Source organism: Aquila chrysaetos, chromosome 9 (genome assembly GCF_900496995.4).
Source record: "Aquila chrysaetos chrysaetos chromosome 9, bAquChr1.4, whole genome shotgun sequence".
NCBI classification, from domain to species: Eukaryota; Metazoa; Chordata; class Aves; order Accipitriformes; family Accipitridae; genus Aquila; species Aquila chrysaetos.
The window spans coordinates 22,949,941-22,968,079 of record NC_044012.1 but is presented as its reverse complement, the minus strand read 5'-3'; the positions used below and the strand labels follow the sequence as shown (position 1 = coordinate 22,968,079).

General features: G+C 48.1%; 1 protein-coding gene across 3 annotated transcripts in view; it reads left to right on the top strand.

The window, feature by feature from the left end:
• The first annotated feature begins 409 nt into the window (after positions 1–409).
• Positions 410–18,139, top strand: part of PSKH1 (protein serine kinase H1) — a 47,096-nt gene continuing 29,366 nt past the window's right edge. Inside the window, exons 1-3 of one of the 3 annotated variants that reach the window (XM_030025496.2) lie at positions 410–430; positions 3,179–3,341; positions 4,485–5,516. In XM_030025496.2, coding sequence (XP_029881356.1) covers positions 4,572–5,516 — 945 coding nt within the window. In that variant the 5' untranslated portion in view covers positions 410–430; positions 3,179–3,341; positions 4,485–4,571. Of the gene's footprint in view, positions 431–1,337; positions 1,391–1,413; positions 2,012–3,178; positions 3,342–4,484; positions 5,517–18,139 lie in introns of those variants that run through there. The other 2 variants (XM_030025494.2, XM_030025495.2) reach the window with 2 other exon arrangements.

The window sequence follows — 18,139 nt, the reverse complement described above, 5'->3', positions numbered from 1 at the left end:
AAGTACCAGCAGCACCATTACTGTGTTTCCCTTGTTAGCTAATTTCCCTTGCAGGAAACTGTACAACTCACCAGATCCGCCGAGCACAGCCCAAGCAGCCCCTTCTCAGACCTGTGACGCATTTCCGTACCTTCTCTGGAATGACATGGGAAAGAAGCTGATGTCAATAGCGTGCATCAGCAGGTGTAACTTTTATTACGGTATGACTTACTAAGCATTTTAAACACCTAGAGCCCAGGAGCGTTAAAATAAAACCAGCTATTTTTAAAAGCATGGCAGGAGTGTGAAAATAGCCCTTCTCCACCCAAACTGTGTCGGGAATGACGCAACAGCCAGCCTGGAAAACAAGCCCGACGGTACCTTCCCTGGAGCAAGAAGTGCCGTCAGCATCTCTGCAAGAAGGTGTCATCCCTCGCCCCGCTACTTTCAGGTCATCCTGGGCTGAAACATGGAGTGTTTGGTTTAAGGAAGGGGAAAGGGTATGAGGAAGAAAGTCCACCAGCAGTTACCAAGCAAGCTTTGCGGGTTTTGTGGCACTTAGTAGCTGGGCAAGAGAACGAGGAAGGAATGTGCCTCGTTATTCTGTTGTGCACAAGGGATAGCCCACGGGGACCTGGTTTTCCCTGCCAAGGAAAAGGGACCGACGCTTCCGGGCGGTTTTCTTGCAAAGGGAGTGTTTTTCCAGAGCTCCGCAGCCCAGCGGGGAGCCCTCGGTGGGAGCAGCTCTCCCAGGCGCTGCTGGGGATCCCTTTGGGCTGGGTTTGGCTCCCAGAAGGAGGTGAGGAGCCATCCTTCCTCGGGCAGCGGGTCACCATGGCCGCCCCTCAGAGGCAGGAGTGTGGGGAGCAGGAACACCATGCCTGTCCAGGGGGCCTCCTGCTTCGCCCGTGGGGCTGAGGGGGGCCTGGGACCCACGGGGCTAAGAGGGGGGTCCCAGGCCTTGTGGGGCCAAGCGGGGTGCTGCAGCTCATGGGGCTGAGGGGGCTGGTCCTTGGGACCCGTGGGGCTGAGAGGGGTCCCGGGGCCCTGTGGGATGAGGGGGGGTCCTGGAGTCCGTGGGGCTGAGGGGGTCCCAGGGCCCTGTGGGGCCGCAGAGGGTCCCGGCGCCTGTGGGGCTGCTGGGGCCCATAGAGCTGAGGGGGGTCCCGGGCCCCGTGGGACTGAGGGGGGTCCGGAGGCGGGGGGGGGGGGGGGGTGTGTTCCCGGCGGCCCCGGCAGGGGGCGGTAGAGCGCGGGACGCCGGAGCAGCGCTCCCTCCCCGCCGGGGCCCCGCCCGCCGCCGCCTCCTCCGCCAATCGCCGGGCGCCGTGTCCCCGCCCCCTCGGGCGTCCCCGGCGCTGGGGGATGACGTCAGGAGGCGGCGCCGAACTGCGGGCCGGAGCGGGCCGAGGTGAGTGTGGGAGCGGCCGCTGCCCGGGGCCGCCCGCTCCGCTTCGCCAAGCTTCGCCCGGCCCGGCCGCTCTGGCTCCGGCCGCCCCTCCCTTCTCCTCCCTGCCGGGGCGCTGGCGGCTCGGCGCCGCGGCGCGGCAGCGGTGCGGCCCGGGAGGCGCGGGCGCGGCGGGCCCCGGCCCCTCAGCCCTGCCCCTGCCCGGGGCGCTGGGCCGCGGGTACGGGCGGGCCGGGGAGGGAGCCCTGACCGCCTCCCGGAGCGTCCCCTCACCGGGACGGGCGCGGTGCTTCCCAGGCCTGGAGCCGAGCCTGCCGTGGGACCAGCTACCGGCACCGGCCCGGCCCGGCTCTGGGTCCCTTCCCCGGAAAGGATGGGGGAAAAACGGCCTAGTTGGGGCTGAGTGATGAAAAACGACCCGAGTTTTGGAAATGCCGGTTGGTTCGACCGATTCTGGCCTGCCACCAGCTCCGGCACAGCTGCCTGCAGTGCTGCAGCAGCCCAGCCCCGGGGTTTCCCCTCAGAAACCCACTAAAGGCTTACACTGCCAGCCGGGTGACTGGTAATACCAGATTTGTGTCAGGCAGTAAGAGGCACGTTTGAGAGTTATTAGTAAAACTAAAGGTAAGGTGCTTTCAGACATGCTGTGTTGGCATAGGTATGATTTGAAGGTTGCTGTGTGTGAGCATTTCTTAATGCAGTTAACAGCTGGTATCTTCAAATTTCCTTACTGGCATCTCATAGAAAAATGAAATTAAATAGGTTCAAGTCATGAGATATTTAATTGGTGGTGGAAGGCCTCCTAGACCTCAGGTGGGTTATTTGGGTGGCTGACACCCCTTATCCACAGGGAAACCCTCAGGTATTAAACCATTCAGGCCCTGATTATTTTTGGAGAGATGGAGGAGCTTGTGAATCAGCAAGAGCTGAGGTGTTGCCCTGCTGAGCTGTGGGATGTAACATGTGGGTTGTCCAAGGAGAGAAGCGGGTAGATACTGAAGCATAAACCCCATGTTCCTCCTCGTTACTTATAATCCCAGCTCAGGTGTGCTGTCCTCTCTCAAATAGTTTGGCACCCGCAGAGTGTGTGATTTCCTGCTCAGAGGGGCCTTGTAATGCCTCATTTCTCTAACATGTTAGTTCCTTCTCCCAGACTCTCGGGGAGTATTACGCAGGAGCGTTACCACCTGCTCTGACGTGGGGCTAAGCATTTTGTTACTGGCTGTGGCATGCAGCTCTGGGGTTCTATAGGCTTCACTGAGACCCTTACACGTATGGGGAAGAGCCGCTGACATACTCGTGGTTTGTGCCTGATCTCAGTTAATAGTGGATTTATATACGATGTTTTCAACTGTTTGATCCTTCTCATTGGTTTTGTTTACGGGTGGGACATTTTGCACAAGTGCTTCTCTATGTGTGGAATTACTCTGTTTGCAGGTGCTCTCATGCCATTTCTCTGTGAACTTAATATGTGTTAAGCTAGAATAATGCTGGGAAAAACTCTCCATGAGAGGCATTATTCAGGACTAGCTATAGTATTTTACTTGCTTTTTGTCACGGTACTTTAATCTGAATGAACATCCAGTTACAAGATAGCCCTTGGTGAAAGTCAGTTAAGGTTTCTATGAAGTTGTTTTTTTATTTCTACTGCTTGCACCTTAGTATAGTCATGTTTGTGCATGGTTGGTGTGCTTAACTTTGCGCTACTGCCAGGAGGTATTCCATGAGAAGTTACTTTGATGATGTCTGATTTAAAATTGAGTCTTAACTAAAGCCTTGTTTTCTTTCCAGATTGGATGTAGTCTCTAAACTACTTCTGGGTGTCCCTCTAAAATCTGTCTTGTTTCTCCACGTAATTCTCCTGATGGAAGACCAGCTGGGGTTCCCTTTCTGCTGTTCATGCTGAATGGTTGCTTGGAGAGGTGGTGAATGAGTGAAGATACGCTTGGTGATGGTAAGGCGTATGATTACATTTAAAGGCTAACGGCTTTTCTGTAGCTGCCTGTGAAGGCTCAGGCACTGTATTGATGGGCTCCGAGCCAAAGAGTAGAAATTTAAAACTGTTGGCTAACTGCCAGAGCGCATACAGGCAGTTTCTCCATCTCCTAGCCAGTCATGCTGTTTTAATCAGCCCCTAAAGGCTTGCTGAAGTGCCGCTGATTTGGTTCTGCTGGTGTACAGTGTGATGAACAAGACCTCCTTTTGCTCTAGTCTGGAAAAGCTGGTAGAAATACCACTTCCACTGCCTACACCCAGCTCCATATGGAAAACCAGAAGTGCCACTTGGTACCTGAAGATGCAAGAGAAAGCAAAGCTGAGTGAGGATGTTAAAATACGCCAAAGCCCACCTTGATTTCTTAGGGTTTGGAGGGTGAGGGAATTGCCAGCTAGAAGCTGCTCTGGTTAAGGCCTGCCTTTTTGCAGGGGATGCAGTGAGTTAATCGGTAAAATGCGTCTTTAAACCAGTGTGCCTCTGTATTCCCTGCCTCCTGCGCAGTTTAATTGATCCCCAGGAGCAAAGTAGTGAGAGGTTTAAGACACCGGTACAACTTCAATATAAAGAAAATCTTAGGAAGATTTGTTAAGTGAACAAGTTGCTGAGATACTTTGTGGAGTTTCTAGTGAGAAATTTCAAAACTATAAGATTTGGAGTGGCGGCTGCCTTACAAAGTTGAGCAGATTAAACAAAATTAAGGAAAGTGCTCGTCTCTTTCCTTAATTTGATTTTTATTAAGCAATTGGGGCTGGACGAGATGACCTCCAGAGGTTCCTTCCAACCTGAGCCATTCTACAACTCTGTGATTCAGTGCTCAGCTGGGAGCATTAAACAAACTATGTTCAATAAAGAGATACTGTGTGATTTCCACAGACATCTGTTCTGACCATGACTGTGTTTTTATAGGCACTATCTTCACTAGCTTGTGATGAAAGCAACGAAACACTGTGCATGCTCTGTAGTATAGTACAGTGAAGATCCCACACTCTTAGTTTGTAGTAGCATGGCTCCATTGAGACGTGAACTACTTGCATTTTTTTCCTGTTTGAAACTTTGCTATGCTGATTCCTGTCTCTCTGTTTCTTCTCATTATTTCCTAAGGTTCAAATGTGGGCATTGCCCTGGATGTGGTTGCTGCTGATGCTGCCCCGGGAAAATGCCTTGATAGGGAATTAACACCATTCAGTGATGGGCTGTGGGACAAGCAAAGTGCTTCCCGAGCCCCCCAAAGATGTGCAGCTAGACCTGGTTAAAAAAGTTGAACCTTACACAGGCCACAGTGACATATACAAGCATTTCATCAAAGATGACTGTGGGACTGTCATCAAAGCTGGCTCTCCCTCACCTCCACGTCACACTAGTCCATATCCTGGGAACCACCTGCCTGCCCACGTGGACCAGCCCGAACCCCGCAAGAACAAAGTGGCTAAATACCGTGCCAAATTTGACCCCAGAGTGACAGCCAAGTATGACATTAAAGCTCTGATCGGGAGAGGAAGTTTTAGCCGTGTTGTACGGGTGGAACACAAGGCTACCAAGCAGCCCTATGCAATCAAGATGATAGAGACCAAATACCGGGAGGGGAGGGAAGTGTGTGAGTCGGAGCTTAGCGTGCTACGGCGGGTTCGGCACACCAATATCATCCAGCTTATTGAGGTGTTTGAGACCCAGGACCGTGTGTACATGGTGATGGAATTGGCAACCGGAGGAGAACTGTTTGATCGAATCATTGCTAAAGGTTCCTTCACCGAGAGAGATGCTACGCGTGTGCTGCAGATGGTGTTAGATGGTGTGAAGTACTTGCATACGCTGGGTATCACGCACCGGGACTTAAAACCAGAGAATCTGCTGTACTACCATCCAGGAACAGATTCCAAAATCATGATAACAGACTTTGGACTGGCAAGTGCTCGGAAGAAGGGAGATGACTGCCTGATGAAAACCACGTGTGGGACCCCAGAGTACATTGCTCCCGAGATCCTGGTCAGGAAGCCGTACACGAACTCTGTGGACATGTGGGCACTGGGTGTTATCTCGTACATTCTCCTGAGCGGCACTATGCCCTTTGAAGATGACAACCGCACGCGCTTATATCGGCAGATCCTGAAAGGAAAATACAGTTACTCGGGCGAGGTGAGTGTGCTGAGGTTATGGTGAGGGGAAGTCAAACAAGAAGCTCTCCGTAGGTGGCTCTTTGTGATGACCAGAAGCTGGCTGTCATGTGCAGGGTGGTAACATGACCAGGGTTAAAAAATATCTGTGATTCTAGCTTTTAAAATCCTTTCCTGTTTTCTGTCTGCTTTCCAAAACTGCTCCCAGTGCAGCATAGTGAGCTCCTTTAAAAAACTGTGTATCTAGAGAAAGAGGAGATCTCTTCCCGTAGAGCAGAACTGGAGGGACTGACGGAACTGGGATGCTTGTGGGTTTCTAGCTGGGGAGACCTTAGCTGTGGTAAGCTGCTGTTTGATGCTTCACTGTTGAAACTTGTGCCAGGGTGAGTGTTTGAAATGTACGTACCTAGTCTGATCTCTGATACAAATCCAAGTGTAGTCTGAAAAATACCTTTGCTGAAAGGCAAGGTTATGGCAGACAAAGGGGCACTTGCTTCTTAAATCTGGAGATGTGAGCGTTTCTGAAATTGGTCTGCATTGTCTCCTGAGCTTAGTATGTGACAAAGTAGAGGATTAAAGGGTAGTTTTCTTAGATAACTATGAAAAGAGGAAGCTTGGGGGTTAGATTTTAGGCAGAAGATGGGTGCCCCGACCCTCCCAGAGTCCCATCACTCTGCAGAATGGCCGGGTGCCAGGCTGACACAGCTCCTGCTGACTTGCTTCTGGTCATGGTGGGAGATCTCAGTTACCAGCCAGCTCCCTTACCAGCACAATTGCCAAGTGTAGGCATACCCTCACTAAGAAATGCACTTACAGAAAGTGGGGGTATCCTAATTTGCAAGTTGCATTTCTGCCTATATCCCTCACTGAATGCCATGACTTTGTGAGATAAAGCCCACTGGGAAAGTGTTAATGAGCAGCTAAGTTTATGATTCTGAACTGATGGTAAAGTAACTGTCAAAAAACCTGAATAAATTAATGATTGTTCTTGAATTTTTAGGTGTGACAGGTGTGTTGGCATTTTAATGATGGATGGAAGGACTCTAACATGTTAAGTTTTTAAACACATTAAGCTGCTTTAGGATTGTGTTTAAAAATAATAAATCACTCTCTGAAGGATTTTCAGAGGTGTCAGTAAGTCTTTTATACTTTAAAGCTGTCAGGCCAGCTTGTGTTAAAAGTTGGAATATCCAAGTTAAATGAAACTGAGGAATATTGGCATTTGCGTAGGAAGCCACTGAGGAGAGCCCAGATTTGACACCTTTGTGAATCTTGTGAATTCTTCCTGTGAGCGCTCCTCAAAGTCCCTGATACGCAGAGGAGGCACAAAAGTGAGGAATCATAAACCCCCAAATTTGACACCTTCTGGACCAAGTGTGTTACTTCCTTCAGAAACTGATTAGTTTCTTGTCAAAAGTATTCTATCAACTGCTTCCTTGAACTCCAAGCTTCAGCTGACTTTGGCAGCCTTTGTTTCTTTTGTTAATTTGCCATGTTAATATGATTTGTTAACCAGCTGTAGAGTTTTAAGAATGTAGTCTGGTTATCCTAATGCAGAAATAGATTAATTACCAGCTGCATGTTAACGTCTGCAGAGTCACACTGAAAGGGAAAGTCCTCATTAGCTTATAACCAGTGGTAGTAGATATGTTAGAAATGGTTTTTCTCATGTCAAAAGGCCAGTTCACTGATGTTTGTTGCATAGCAGAAGGCTCTCATGTCCCAATTTCTCAGGACGACAACTCAGGTTTGCTGATTCCCAGGTCACAATTAAGGTGAAACGACACCAGGGATCCTTTAACTCACAATACTCCACTTTTATTCGCTCACAACAAGAATTAGCAAGCTCACCACAAAAATTGGTATGCTCACAACAAAAATTGGCATGAAACTATGACAGTAAACTCTGTAACATGTGCTAACCATGCATCACCAAGCATGTACTACAGGCCTTGCTTACCTGGGAATCACTTCAGGGAAGACAAAAAGGAGAGCCCTGCCATTGAGTCACAAGGTTCAGAACAGACCCCCTTCCTTTCTAGACTCCTTCTCAGAGAGGAGCCTAGGGGCAGCTGGAATGGCTCTTAGTCCCAGACTTGGTCAACAGTTTATGTCTAAAGGGATGAGGTGTAGGGATTATGGAAAAGGAAAAGGGAAAGAGAGAGAGAGAGAAAGAAGAGAAAGATTTCCCTGGTCCTGAGTCCAGCATTGGTTCAGTCAGCTGAGGGGTCCAGTCAGCTGAGGGGTCTGGTTCTGGTGGGCTTGCGCATGTGGGGCTTCAGTTTGTTAGTCGTTAAGCAGAACTTGCCCCACTGCAATGTTTGAGACATTAACTCTTTCAGTCTCTTACAAAGGCATTTCAAGTGCATGCACCTCCCATTCAAGCAGTCAGTAGGTGCTGGTTTGGTTCAGCCTGGATGTTGGCCTTTAGACAGCAGAGTTCAAAGCTTTCTAGATTACTTGACTAAACTCAGGTTTGGTACTTTTTAGCTCACTCCATTGTGTTCATCTTGGCCATTATTTTTTCTTCTCTCCTTCCAGTTCTTTTATTTTGAAGAAACAGCATGGTGGGTTTGGGGTTTTTTTGTCTGTGTGTAAGTTCTCCCTTTTATTTTGCTTCCCTAGTTCTGTGTCGGCCCTGTGCCTCAAGGTGTCAGAAGGTCAGTGAGGCCATTGACTCTGAATTTGCTTTTTCCCTTTGGGGATCTGCTTTTTTTTTTTTTTTTAACCTCTGTAACATTCTGTGATAATGAGTTCCATAGTTTGTTTAAAAAACACATGGAAAAGGTGTTCCCTTCTCTTAGTTTTTATTTGCCTCTGCTTGTTTAACTGTGTGGTGGGTTGACCCTGGCTGGGTGCCAGGTGCCCACCAAAGCCGCTCTATCACTCCCCCTTCTTAGCTGGACAGGGGGGAGAAAATATAACAAAAGGCTCGTGGGTCAAGATAAGGACAGTTTAATAAAATGAAAGCAAAGGTCGCGCGCGAAAGCAAAGAAAAACAAATGATATTATTCTCTACTTCCCATCAGCAGGCGATGTCTGGCCACTTCCTGGGAAGCAGGGCTTCAGTACGCGTGGTGGTTGCTCGGGAAGACAAAAAATGCCTTCCCTTCCGCCTCCCTTTACTTAGCTTTTATATCTGGGCTGACGTCATATGGTATGGAATATCTGTTTGGTTAGTTTAGGTCAGCTGTCCTGGTTATGTCCCCTCCCAAGATCTTGCCCTGCCCCAGCCTGCCATTGAGGGAGGGGGCAAAAATGTTGGGGAGACAGCCTTGATGCTGTGCCAGTGCTGCTCAGCAGTAGCCAAAACACTGGTGTGTTATCACCACCTCTCTAGCTACTAATGCAGAGCACAGTTCTATGAGGGCTGCTATGGGGACTATTAACTCCATCTCAGCCAGACCCAATACAATCTCCACCCCTTATTCCATACCATTTGCGTCATGCTCAGGTCCCACATAATTTAATACAGATGTCTTCTAACCATGCCATTGTATTTAATTCTCATTACTGAAATCCCTTCTTACCAACACTTACAACTGTAACTACATACTTAAACCACTTTTATACCCAACATACAGATTTATACATTCTTATTAATTACTATCCCCTGTCCTTTAAGAGATAGATCTTCCACTCCTCCAGATGTTCACACACAGGTTATGACTTGGGCCCCATCCATCAAGATGAGTGGTCAGGGCAGGAGAAGCAGTATGTTCGATCGTTGGGCACCAACACCGGCTTGGTTTGGGTCACCGATGCACTTGTCTGGTTCCTTGCGAAGTTCACTCCTTTGCAGTTCAGGTCATTCCTGCTACATTACTTCCTACAACATACAACTCACATCACAGATTATTTTTCCCTCAAGGTTAAATGTCCTTGAGGCACACATTGGGTCTCCCCATCCTTCCGCATTACCCACCAAGTACACCCAGGTCCCTGAGCAAAGACAATCCCACGAATGGGTTTGCCTTTTCCCATGGGAGGAGAAATCCACACTGCCTTCCCCAGCCACTTCCCCATGTGCACTACAGGGACCTTATCTCCTCCCACAGTATGTAGGGGTTTTGTTTGGGCAGGACCAGGACGGTTAGCAGATCCTCTGGTGTTAACTAGCCAAGTGGCTTCTGCTAAATTTGTATCCCAATGCTTCCATGTCCCATTGCCTAGCGCTCTCAACATAGTCTTCAACAGTCCATTATATCTCTCAATTTTTCCAGATGCTTGCAGGTGATAGGGTATGTGGTACACCCACTCAATGCCATGTTTCTTTGCCCAGGAGCTTATGAGGTTATTTCGGAAATGAGTCCCATTGTCTGATTCAATTCTTTCTGGGGTACCATGTCGCCATAAAATTTGCTTTTCGAGGCCTAAGATGGTGTTTCGGGCAGTGGCATGGTTTACAGGGTACGTTTCTAGCCAACCAGTAGTTGCTTCCACCATCGTGAGTATGTAGCGCTTGCCTTGGCGTGTTCGTGGCAGTGGTCCAATGTAGTCAATTTGCCAGGCCTCGCCATATCGAAAACCCAGCCAGCGCCCTCTGTTCCAGGGAGACTTTACTCTGGTGGCTCGTTTGATTGCAGCACATGTTTCACATTCATGAGTGACCTGTGTGATGGCTTCCATGGTCAGGTCCACCCCTCGATCACGAGCCCACCTATATGTTGCATCTCTCCCTAGATGTCCCGATGTCTCATGGGCCCATCGAGCTACAAATAGCTCACCCTTACGCTCCCAGTCCAGGTCCACCTGAGCTACTTCTATTTTGGCAGCCTTGTCTACCTGTTCATTATTTCGATGTTCTTCAGTGGTACGGCTTTTGGGCATGTGAGCATCTACATGACGTACCTTTAAAGTCATGTGTTCTACACGGGCAGCAATGTCCTGCCACAATGCTGCTGCCCAGATGGGTTTACCCCTGCGTTGCCAATTGGTCTTCTTCCATTGCTGTAGCCACCCCCATAGGGCATTAGCCACCATCCAAGAGTCGGTATAGAGGTAGAGTACTGGCCACTTTTCTCGTTCAGCAATGTCTAGGGCTAGTTGGATGGCTTTCACTTCTGCAAACTGACTTGACTCGCCTTCTCCTTCAGTGGCCTCAACGACTTGTCGTGTGGGACTCCACACAGCAGCTTTCCACTTTCGATGGTTCCCTACCACACGACAGGATCCATCAGTAAACAAAGCATAACGCCTTTCGTTTTCTGATAACTCATTATATGGTGGTGCCTCTTGGGCACGAGGTACCTCCTCAGGCGTTGCTCCAAAATCTCTGCCTTCTGGCCAGTCCATGATCTCTTCCAGAATTCCTGGGCGGTTAGATTTTCCCAGTCGAGCCCGTTGCGTAATCAATGCTATCCACTTACTCCATGTAGCGCTGGTTGCATGATGTGCAGAGGGGATGTTTCCTTTGAACATCCAGTGTAGCACAGGCAATCGTGGTGCCAAGAGGAGATATGCTTCTGTACCAACAACTTCGGAAGCGGCTCGAACCCCCTCGTATGCTGCTAGTATTTCTTTTTCAGTCGGGGTGTAGCGGGCTTCTGATCCTCGGTACCCCCGGCTCCAAAACCCTAATGGTCGACCTCGGGTTTCTCCTGGAGTTTTCTGCCAGAGGCTCCAGTTGAGACCATGCTCCCCAGCTGCAGTGTAGAGTACATTTTGTACATCTGGTCCTGTCCGGACAGGCCCAAGAGCTACTGCACGAGCTATTTCCTGTCTGATATGCTCAAAGGCTTGTTGTTGTTCAGGGCCCCATTCAAAATAGTTCTTTTTCCGCGTTACTCGATAGAGAGGGCTCACAAGCTGACTATAACCTGGAATATGCATTCTCCAGAACCCCACAAGGCCTAGGAAAGCTTGTGTTTCCTTCTTGTTAGCTGGTGGAGACATAGTTGCTATCTTGTTGACCACATCCATAGGGACATGACAGCGTCCATCCTGCCATTTTATTCCCAAGAACTGAATCTCCTGTGCAGGTCCCTTGACCTTGCTTTTCTTTATGGCGAAACCAGCTTTCAGAAGAATCTGAATTATTCTTTTTCCCTTCTCAAACACTTCCTCTGCCTCGTTGCCCCACACGATGATGTCATCTATGTATTGTAAATGTTCAGGGGCATCGCCTTGTTCCAGTGCCGTTTGGATTAGTCCGTGACAAATGGTAGGGCTGTGCTTCCACCCCTGGGGCAGTCGATTCCAGGTGTATTGGACACCTCTCCACGTGAAAGCAAACTGTGGCCTGCACTCTGCTGCCAAAGGAATGGAGAAAAATGCATTGGCAATATCAATTGTAGCATACCACGTGGCTGCCTTTGATGCCAGTTCATATTGGAGCTCTAACATGTCTGGTACAGCAGCACTCAGTGGCGGTGTCACTTCATTCAGGCCGCGATAATCTACTGTTAACCTCCACCCTCCATCAGACTTTTGCACTGGCCATATAGGACTATTAAAAGGTGAATGAGTCTTGCTGATGACTCCTTGGCTCTCTAGTTGATGAATCAGCTCATGGATGGGAGCCAGGGAGTCTCGGTTTGTCCGATATTGCCAGCGGTGCACCGTCCTGGTAGCGATTGGCACCTGCTGTTCTTCAACTCGCAGCAATCCCACAATGAAGGGATCTTCCGAGAGGCCAGGCAGGGTAGATAGCTGTTTGATCTTCTCTGTGTTTACAGTGGCTACACCAAAAGCCCATCGGTACCCCTTTGGGTCCTTGAAGTACCCTCTCTTGAGGTAGTCTATGCCAAGGATACAAGGGGCCTCTGGGCCGGTCACAATGGGGTGCTTTTCCCACTTGTCCCCTGTCAAGCTCACTTCAGCCTCCAATACAGTCAATTCTTGGCATCCCCCTGTCACTCCAGAGATCCAGATGGGTTCTGTGCCCCTGTACCCTGATGGCACCAGCGTACACTGTGCACCAGTGTCTACCAAAGCCTTATACTTCTGTGGGTCTGATGTGCCAGGCCATCGAATCCACACAGTCCAGTATATCCGGTCATCCCTTTCCTCCTCCTGGCCGAAGGCAGGGACCCACTATTGCTGTTCCTCATCAGAGTATTCACTGTCTGACCCTTGCGGTGCCAGACCAGAAGTCCCCTCACCAGAATCAAGGGAGGTGGTTTCAGTTCTTTTATGCCTGGAGGATCGCTGATTGCTTTCTTGGGCCTCTACAGCAACAACACTGACAGCCTTCTTCTTGGGTGACCCCTTCTTAACAGCTGTCTTCCCTCTCAGTTCACGTACGCGGGCTTCCAACTTAAAGGTGGGTTCACCATCCCACTTCCTCATGTCCTCCCCTTGGTCACGCAGGAAGAACCAGAGCATACCACGTGGCATACGCCCTGGGCTCCCTTTCCCTCTGACCGGAGCAGGAGAGGACTGATTTCTTGGAGCATCCCTAACAGCCAAGGCACTGTCCTGTAGGGATGAGGAGACACAGAGATTTTCTTCAAAGTTTTGGAGCCAAGATGACACTTTCTCCACAGTTGGTGTTTCCATATCTGGGCAATACATTGCTGCCAAGCTGTTAGAATACGACGCTGGGGCACCTTGAATCACCTTTCTCCACATGGCCCGTGTGCACAGGACATCCTCTGGATCTTTTGAGACTTCCTCATCATCTAGATCACTGTAGATGACTTCCACCACTGCTAACTCTCTCAGGTACTGGATGCCTTCATCTGCGGTAGTCCACTTTTCTGAGGAATTCGCAAGATCTTCCTTGAATGGATATCTTGCCCTCACACTTGAGAGGAGCCGGCTCCAGAGACTGCAAATTGCTCCTTCTTTTCCAATTCCTCTTTCAATTCCCCGGTTTCTAGCGAGGGATCCCAGCTGTTGGGCTTCCTTGCCTTCCAGTTGCTGACTGTCGGCCCCATTATCCCAGCATCGGAGCAGCCAAGCAGGGATCCGCTCACCTGGCTGGCGGCTGTAGTCTTTCCGCAAGTCCCGAAGTTCTGAGGACGTCAGGGACCGGGTAGTTTCCGCTTCCTGTTTAAGTTCCTTCACTCCTTCCTCCAATTTCTTTATTGAAGGACCAGGTTCTAAATTAAGGCTTTCCTCTTCTTCTTCTTCCCTTACTAATCGATGGTATGGACCTGTTGATCTCCTTATCCATTGTTTCCTTTTCACTACTGGGGCAATTACTGTGGTGGTTGTTGTTGTTTGGGTCCCTGTCTCAAGCATGGTGTCCTCAGATGCAGTCTGGGTCCCTGCCTCAACCATGGTCCTCTGAGAGTGTTGAACTATGGCTTGGTAGGCATAGGCCAAGCCCCAGTACAGTGCGAGAAGCTGCTGGTTTTCATTGGGATAGGCAAGGCACCCTTCTATCAGGTGGCGCGCCAGTTTGCCAGGGTTACTTGCCTGTTCAGGTGTAAAGTCCCAGATTATGGGAGGTGATAACCGTCCTAGGAATCTGCCCAAATCCTTCCATATACCCTGCCACCCAGGGACCGGTCGCTTGAGGGCACATTTCAGTATTGCCTCACCCGAAACTTGTCTTCTCTTATACCAGGATGAGACCAGATTCCACAATACCCATAATACACCACCAGTATTAATTATTAGTATTGAACAACTCACATAAGGGTGAACAAGGACCTCAGGAGCCTGCATAATAAAACCATTCACATCAATGCCTGGTAGGGAGAGGGAGATGTGTTCCCTCATCTCCTCCACAAGATAGCTTCCACAATACAGCAAAGCCATCAGTGCCAGGACAAAGCACATAGATATTATTTGTATTAGCATGTTCCCGAGTTCCTTCATTCTCCCCACAAGATAGCTCCCGCAGCACAAAAAAACCATCAGTGCCAAGGCAAAGCACACAGCCATTATTTGCATTACCATGTTCCCAAACTCAGCAAGATAGAGATAAGCAAGCAGCCAACAAGCTCCGTGACCTGCACAGGAGCTTGCCACTTAATAACTAGCTAAGGCACGCTTAATGCAAAACTGCCGTTGTCTTGCCCCACGTTGGGCGCCAAAAAGGACTGTGGTGGGTTGACCCTGGCTGGGTGCCAGGTGCCCACCAAAGCCGCTCTATCACTCCCCCTTCTTAGCTGGACAGGGGGGAGAAAATATAACAAAAGGCTCGTGGGTCAAGATAAGGACAGTTTAATAAAATGAAAGCAAAGGTCGCGCGCGAAAGCAAAGAAAAACAAATGATATTATTCTCTACTTCCCATCAGCAGGCGATGTCTGGCCACTTCCTGGGAAGCAGGGCTTCAGTACGCGTGGTGGTTGCTCGGGAAGACAAAAAATGCCTTCCCTTCCGCCTCCCTTTACTTAGCTTTTATATCTGGGCTGACGTCATATGGTATGGAATATCTGTTTGGTTAGTTTAGGTCAGCTGTCCTGGTTATGTCCCCTCCCAAGATCTTGCCCTGCCCCAGCCTGCCATTGAGGGAGGGGGCAAAAATGTTGGGGAGACAGCCTTGATGCTGTGCCAGTGCTGCTCAGCAGTAGCCAAAACACTGGTGTGTTATCACCACCTCTCTAGCTACTAATGCAGAGCACAGTTCTATGAGGGCTGCTATGGGGACTATTAACTCCATCTCAGCCAGACCCAATACAAACTGGTATTTTTCTACATACATCTCCTTAATCCCCATTACTTGAGAAACTAGTGAGTAACTTTTCCATGTCCACTTGTCAGTTATATTTATACTGCTTTAGATTCCTGCTTTTTTTGAGGCTGAAGACCCATCTGTGTTTAGTGCCTCGTATGGAATATATTCCATATATATCTTTCTTTGCTGTTACCCTCCTCTAGGCTACTTGTAATCTTTAGGATGGGGCGATACATGAGCACCGTGGCTTTGTGTTGTGGCATAGAAAGGTCTCTCTGGTTGTTTGCTACTTCTTCCCATAGGGTTTCTGATACTGTATCTTTGACACCTCTGCGTATTTGGCTGATGATGTAAAGAGTGGTCTGCTGTGACTCCCAAGAGGTTTCCTGAGTGTTAATGGCTGATTCAGGGAGGTCATGGTGTCTACATAATTTGGTGCATTCCCTCTAATGTCTCCACCCCTCAGTGTGAGAGCTTGTGTTTAGTGACGTTGAATTTTGTGACTGTCATTCAACTTTGTCACTTGCTGTTTTTACCTTTTTACAGATTTTTTAATTAAGTTTAGCGTGCTATCCACGACAGGTTCTGCCCGTTATTGTGAAATGTGGTAATTCTGGAGTCTTAGAAGCAAGTGGTGGGATACAGGTTTGACATCCAATAAGCGGTGCTGTTGAGGTTAAAAACAAAGCTGAGGAAGTAGTGGGAAACTGCATGAAATTGGCTGATGTTCGGTGTAGACGAACTGATCCTATGGGAAGATGGGCAGTTTGACTTTTCTGTAAATGATGGTAGGCCCTGAAGGTGCTTCTTGCTCTTCAGAAGAAACAATTTGAGGTTAAACACTTCTAAATATCATCTTGATACTCATGATCAAAAGCCAATTGATCTTAGGAATTAGTGTTACTATTGCAGGTGTCCTTGCTATGCCATGTCTGTCATGCACCTGCACTTGAATATTGAGTGCAGTTCTGCTTCTGCTGGAAAAAAGTACAGAATTGAAAAGCATATGAAGAAGGGCACTGTGAATAATCAAAGGTATGGGCTGGCTTCCATTTGAAGAATGAGTAAACAGACTAGGGCCCTTCCTCCAGAAAAATAAATGTTTGAGAGGGACTTCTGACCAAACTTGGTACAGCCATAGGCAGAAGAGGGAGAGTGAATAGAGAGTAACTGTTTGGGGCATTCCCTGGGGTAACTTAATTTGATGTCCTTTGGTCCTTGTGCCAGAAATGAATTATTTTGAGAAATTTTATGAATTCATTGCAACTAGGGCCGCTGGATGCTTGTAGTTTGTATACACAAAGGTAGCATGTGCCACAGAGAAAGCATTAGGCTATATATTTTGAAAGTGTCAGTGCACAAACCTGAAGCATTTTACTTGTCATCCCAGTGCAAATTACATACTTTAAGAGGCTGTTATGGATACTATTTGTGACATGAGTGGTTATTTTGGAAAGCTGTAGATGTTTTACTGCTTGGAAAGCAAATATGTGTCAGCCAGTAGCCTGTATCTTTTGCCCAGATGCTTTCTGTTCTTCTAGAGCCAGGGAAAATGGATGCTTTAATTTACCAGTGTAATTAAGCCTATGCCCCTAAATTGCAGGCATGTTTGACTGTAGCCAGGTATTGGCAGGAGATGCAGTAACAGTCTGTCCATGTTGTGAATAAATTCTAGGTGAAAACAAAGTGAACCAGAGATTTAGAGGTGCCTGGCATGTTTCCCACAACCTTGCCAGCTTTCTTAAGGCCATCTTCTGGACTTTTAAATGCTTCCAAATTTCTGATGTTCACAAAAAATTGCTCTCCTTTTTTTGCGTTACACTGGAAGAAGTGGGAAGATGTCAGATTGATAAGTTTGTCAGACTAATGGAAATGGCAGGAGCCATAAATTCTGATTTATTTGGAACGAGAATGGGCAGAATACTTGACTGTTGCAGAAAGTGTCTGTCATGGATAGATGCAGAAGCGGAGTTTTCATGGGAATGACTGCTTTTGTTCTCTGTAATGTGAACTTTGATGATGTGAAATGGAAGAGGAAATGTTAAAAGAAGCCTGTGAAGTAAAGTGCCCAGAGCTGTGCAGCTCAGACAAGCGTCAGTAGAGGAGGAGGGAGCCATCTTCCGAACTGTATTGCATACCATGTCACACAGCAGCAGTACCCGTGAGTTTGCTGAAAATCAGTGCCAAGTCCCACTTTTTGAAAGGTCTGCCCTCAAAACCTGGTCAGAGAGAACAAAGCTGTATTGAGAGAGGAACAAAAGCCAAGGTGCATGCTGACCTGAGAAGTAGCTCCATCTTCTTGAAAAACAAGTGAGCTCATGTCCAGCTAATGTAATTGCTTTCTGACTGGGACCCTCTTACCACAGCTCTCCTGTTCCTGGAGTGTGAGGTCTGTTTGAAGAGGCTATTAGCAGATCAATAGGAGAGGTCTCCCATAATAGCTTATTCAAGTACTGCTGACATTACTGCTCTGATTATCTCTTGTATCTCCTTCTGTACTTTCCGAGCTGCTTGGAGTAATGGGTAGGGTGAGGAATGAAGAAAAGCTGGCTTTGTAACTTGGCATGCTTTTTTTCTGAGGATCTCTGAGTAAGGGTTAGGTGGGCTACATGGACTATTGAGACTGCATTTGATGTAGCCTGCTCAAAGTCATTCTCTTTCACTTGTTTTGTTAGAACTCACTAAAAAGATTTGGCAATATTTTAATTGAAATCTTGGGGATAAAACTGATTTCTGGGGATCTCTTTGTAGCTTAAAAATTTGTCTGAGGAATAAAGCTGGAATTCCATTCACGGTTTCCTTTGAATTTGAAAGTGCAGAAATGAACACTGGACCATCGTTATCTTGCTAGGGCAGGCTTGCCCTGGTTCTATTTCAAAGCTTGTCCCTCTCTTGAATGCTGATACTTTTATGTTGCTTTACACACCTGGAAAACTTGCTGGAAGAAGTGGAAGATAATATATGTTATGATTAAATTGGGAAACTGAGCTAGGGTGTATGGATTGTTCTGGTTTTGATATCTGATCTGGGCAAATCATTTCCCCATGTGGTCTGTTTTCCTATTCATAAACCA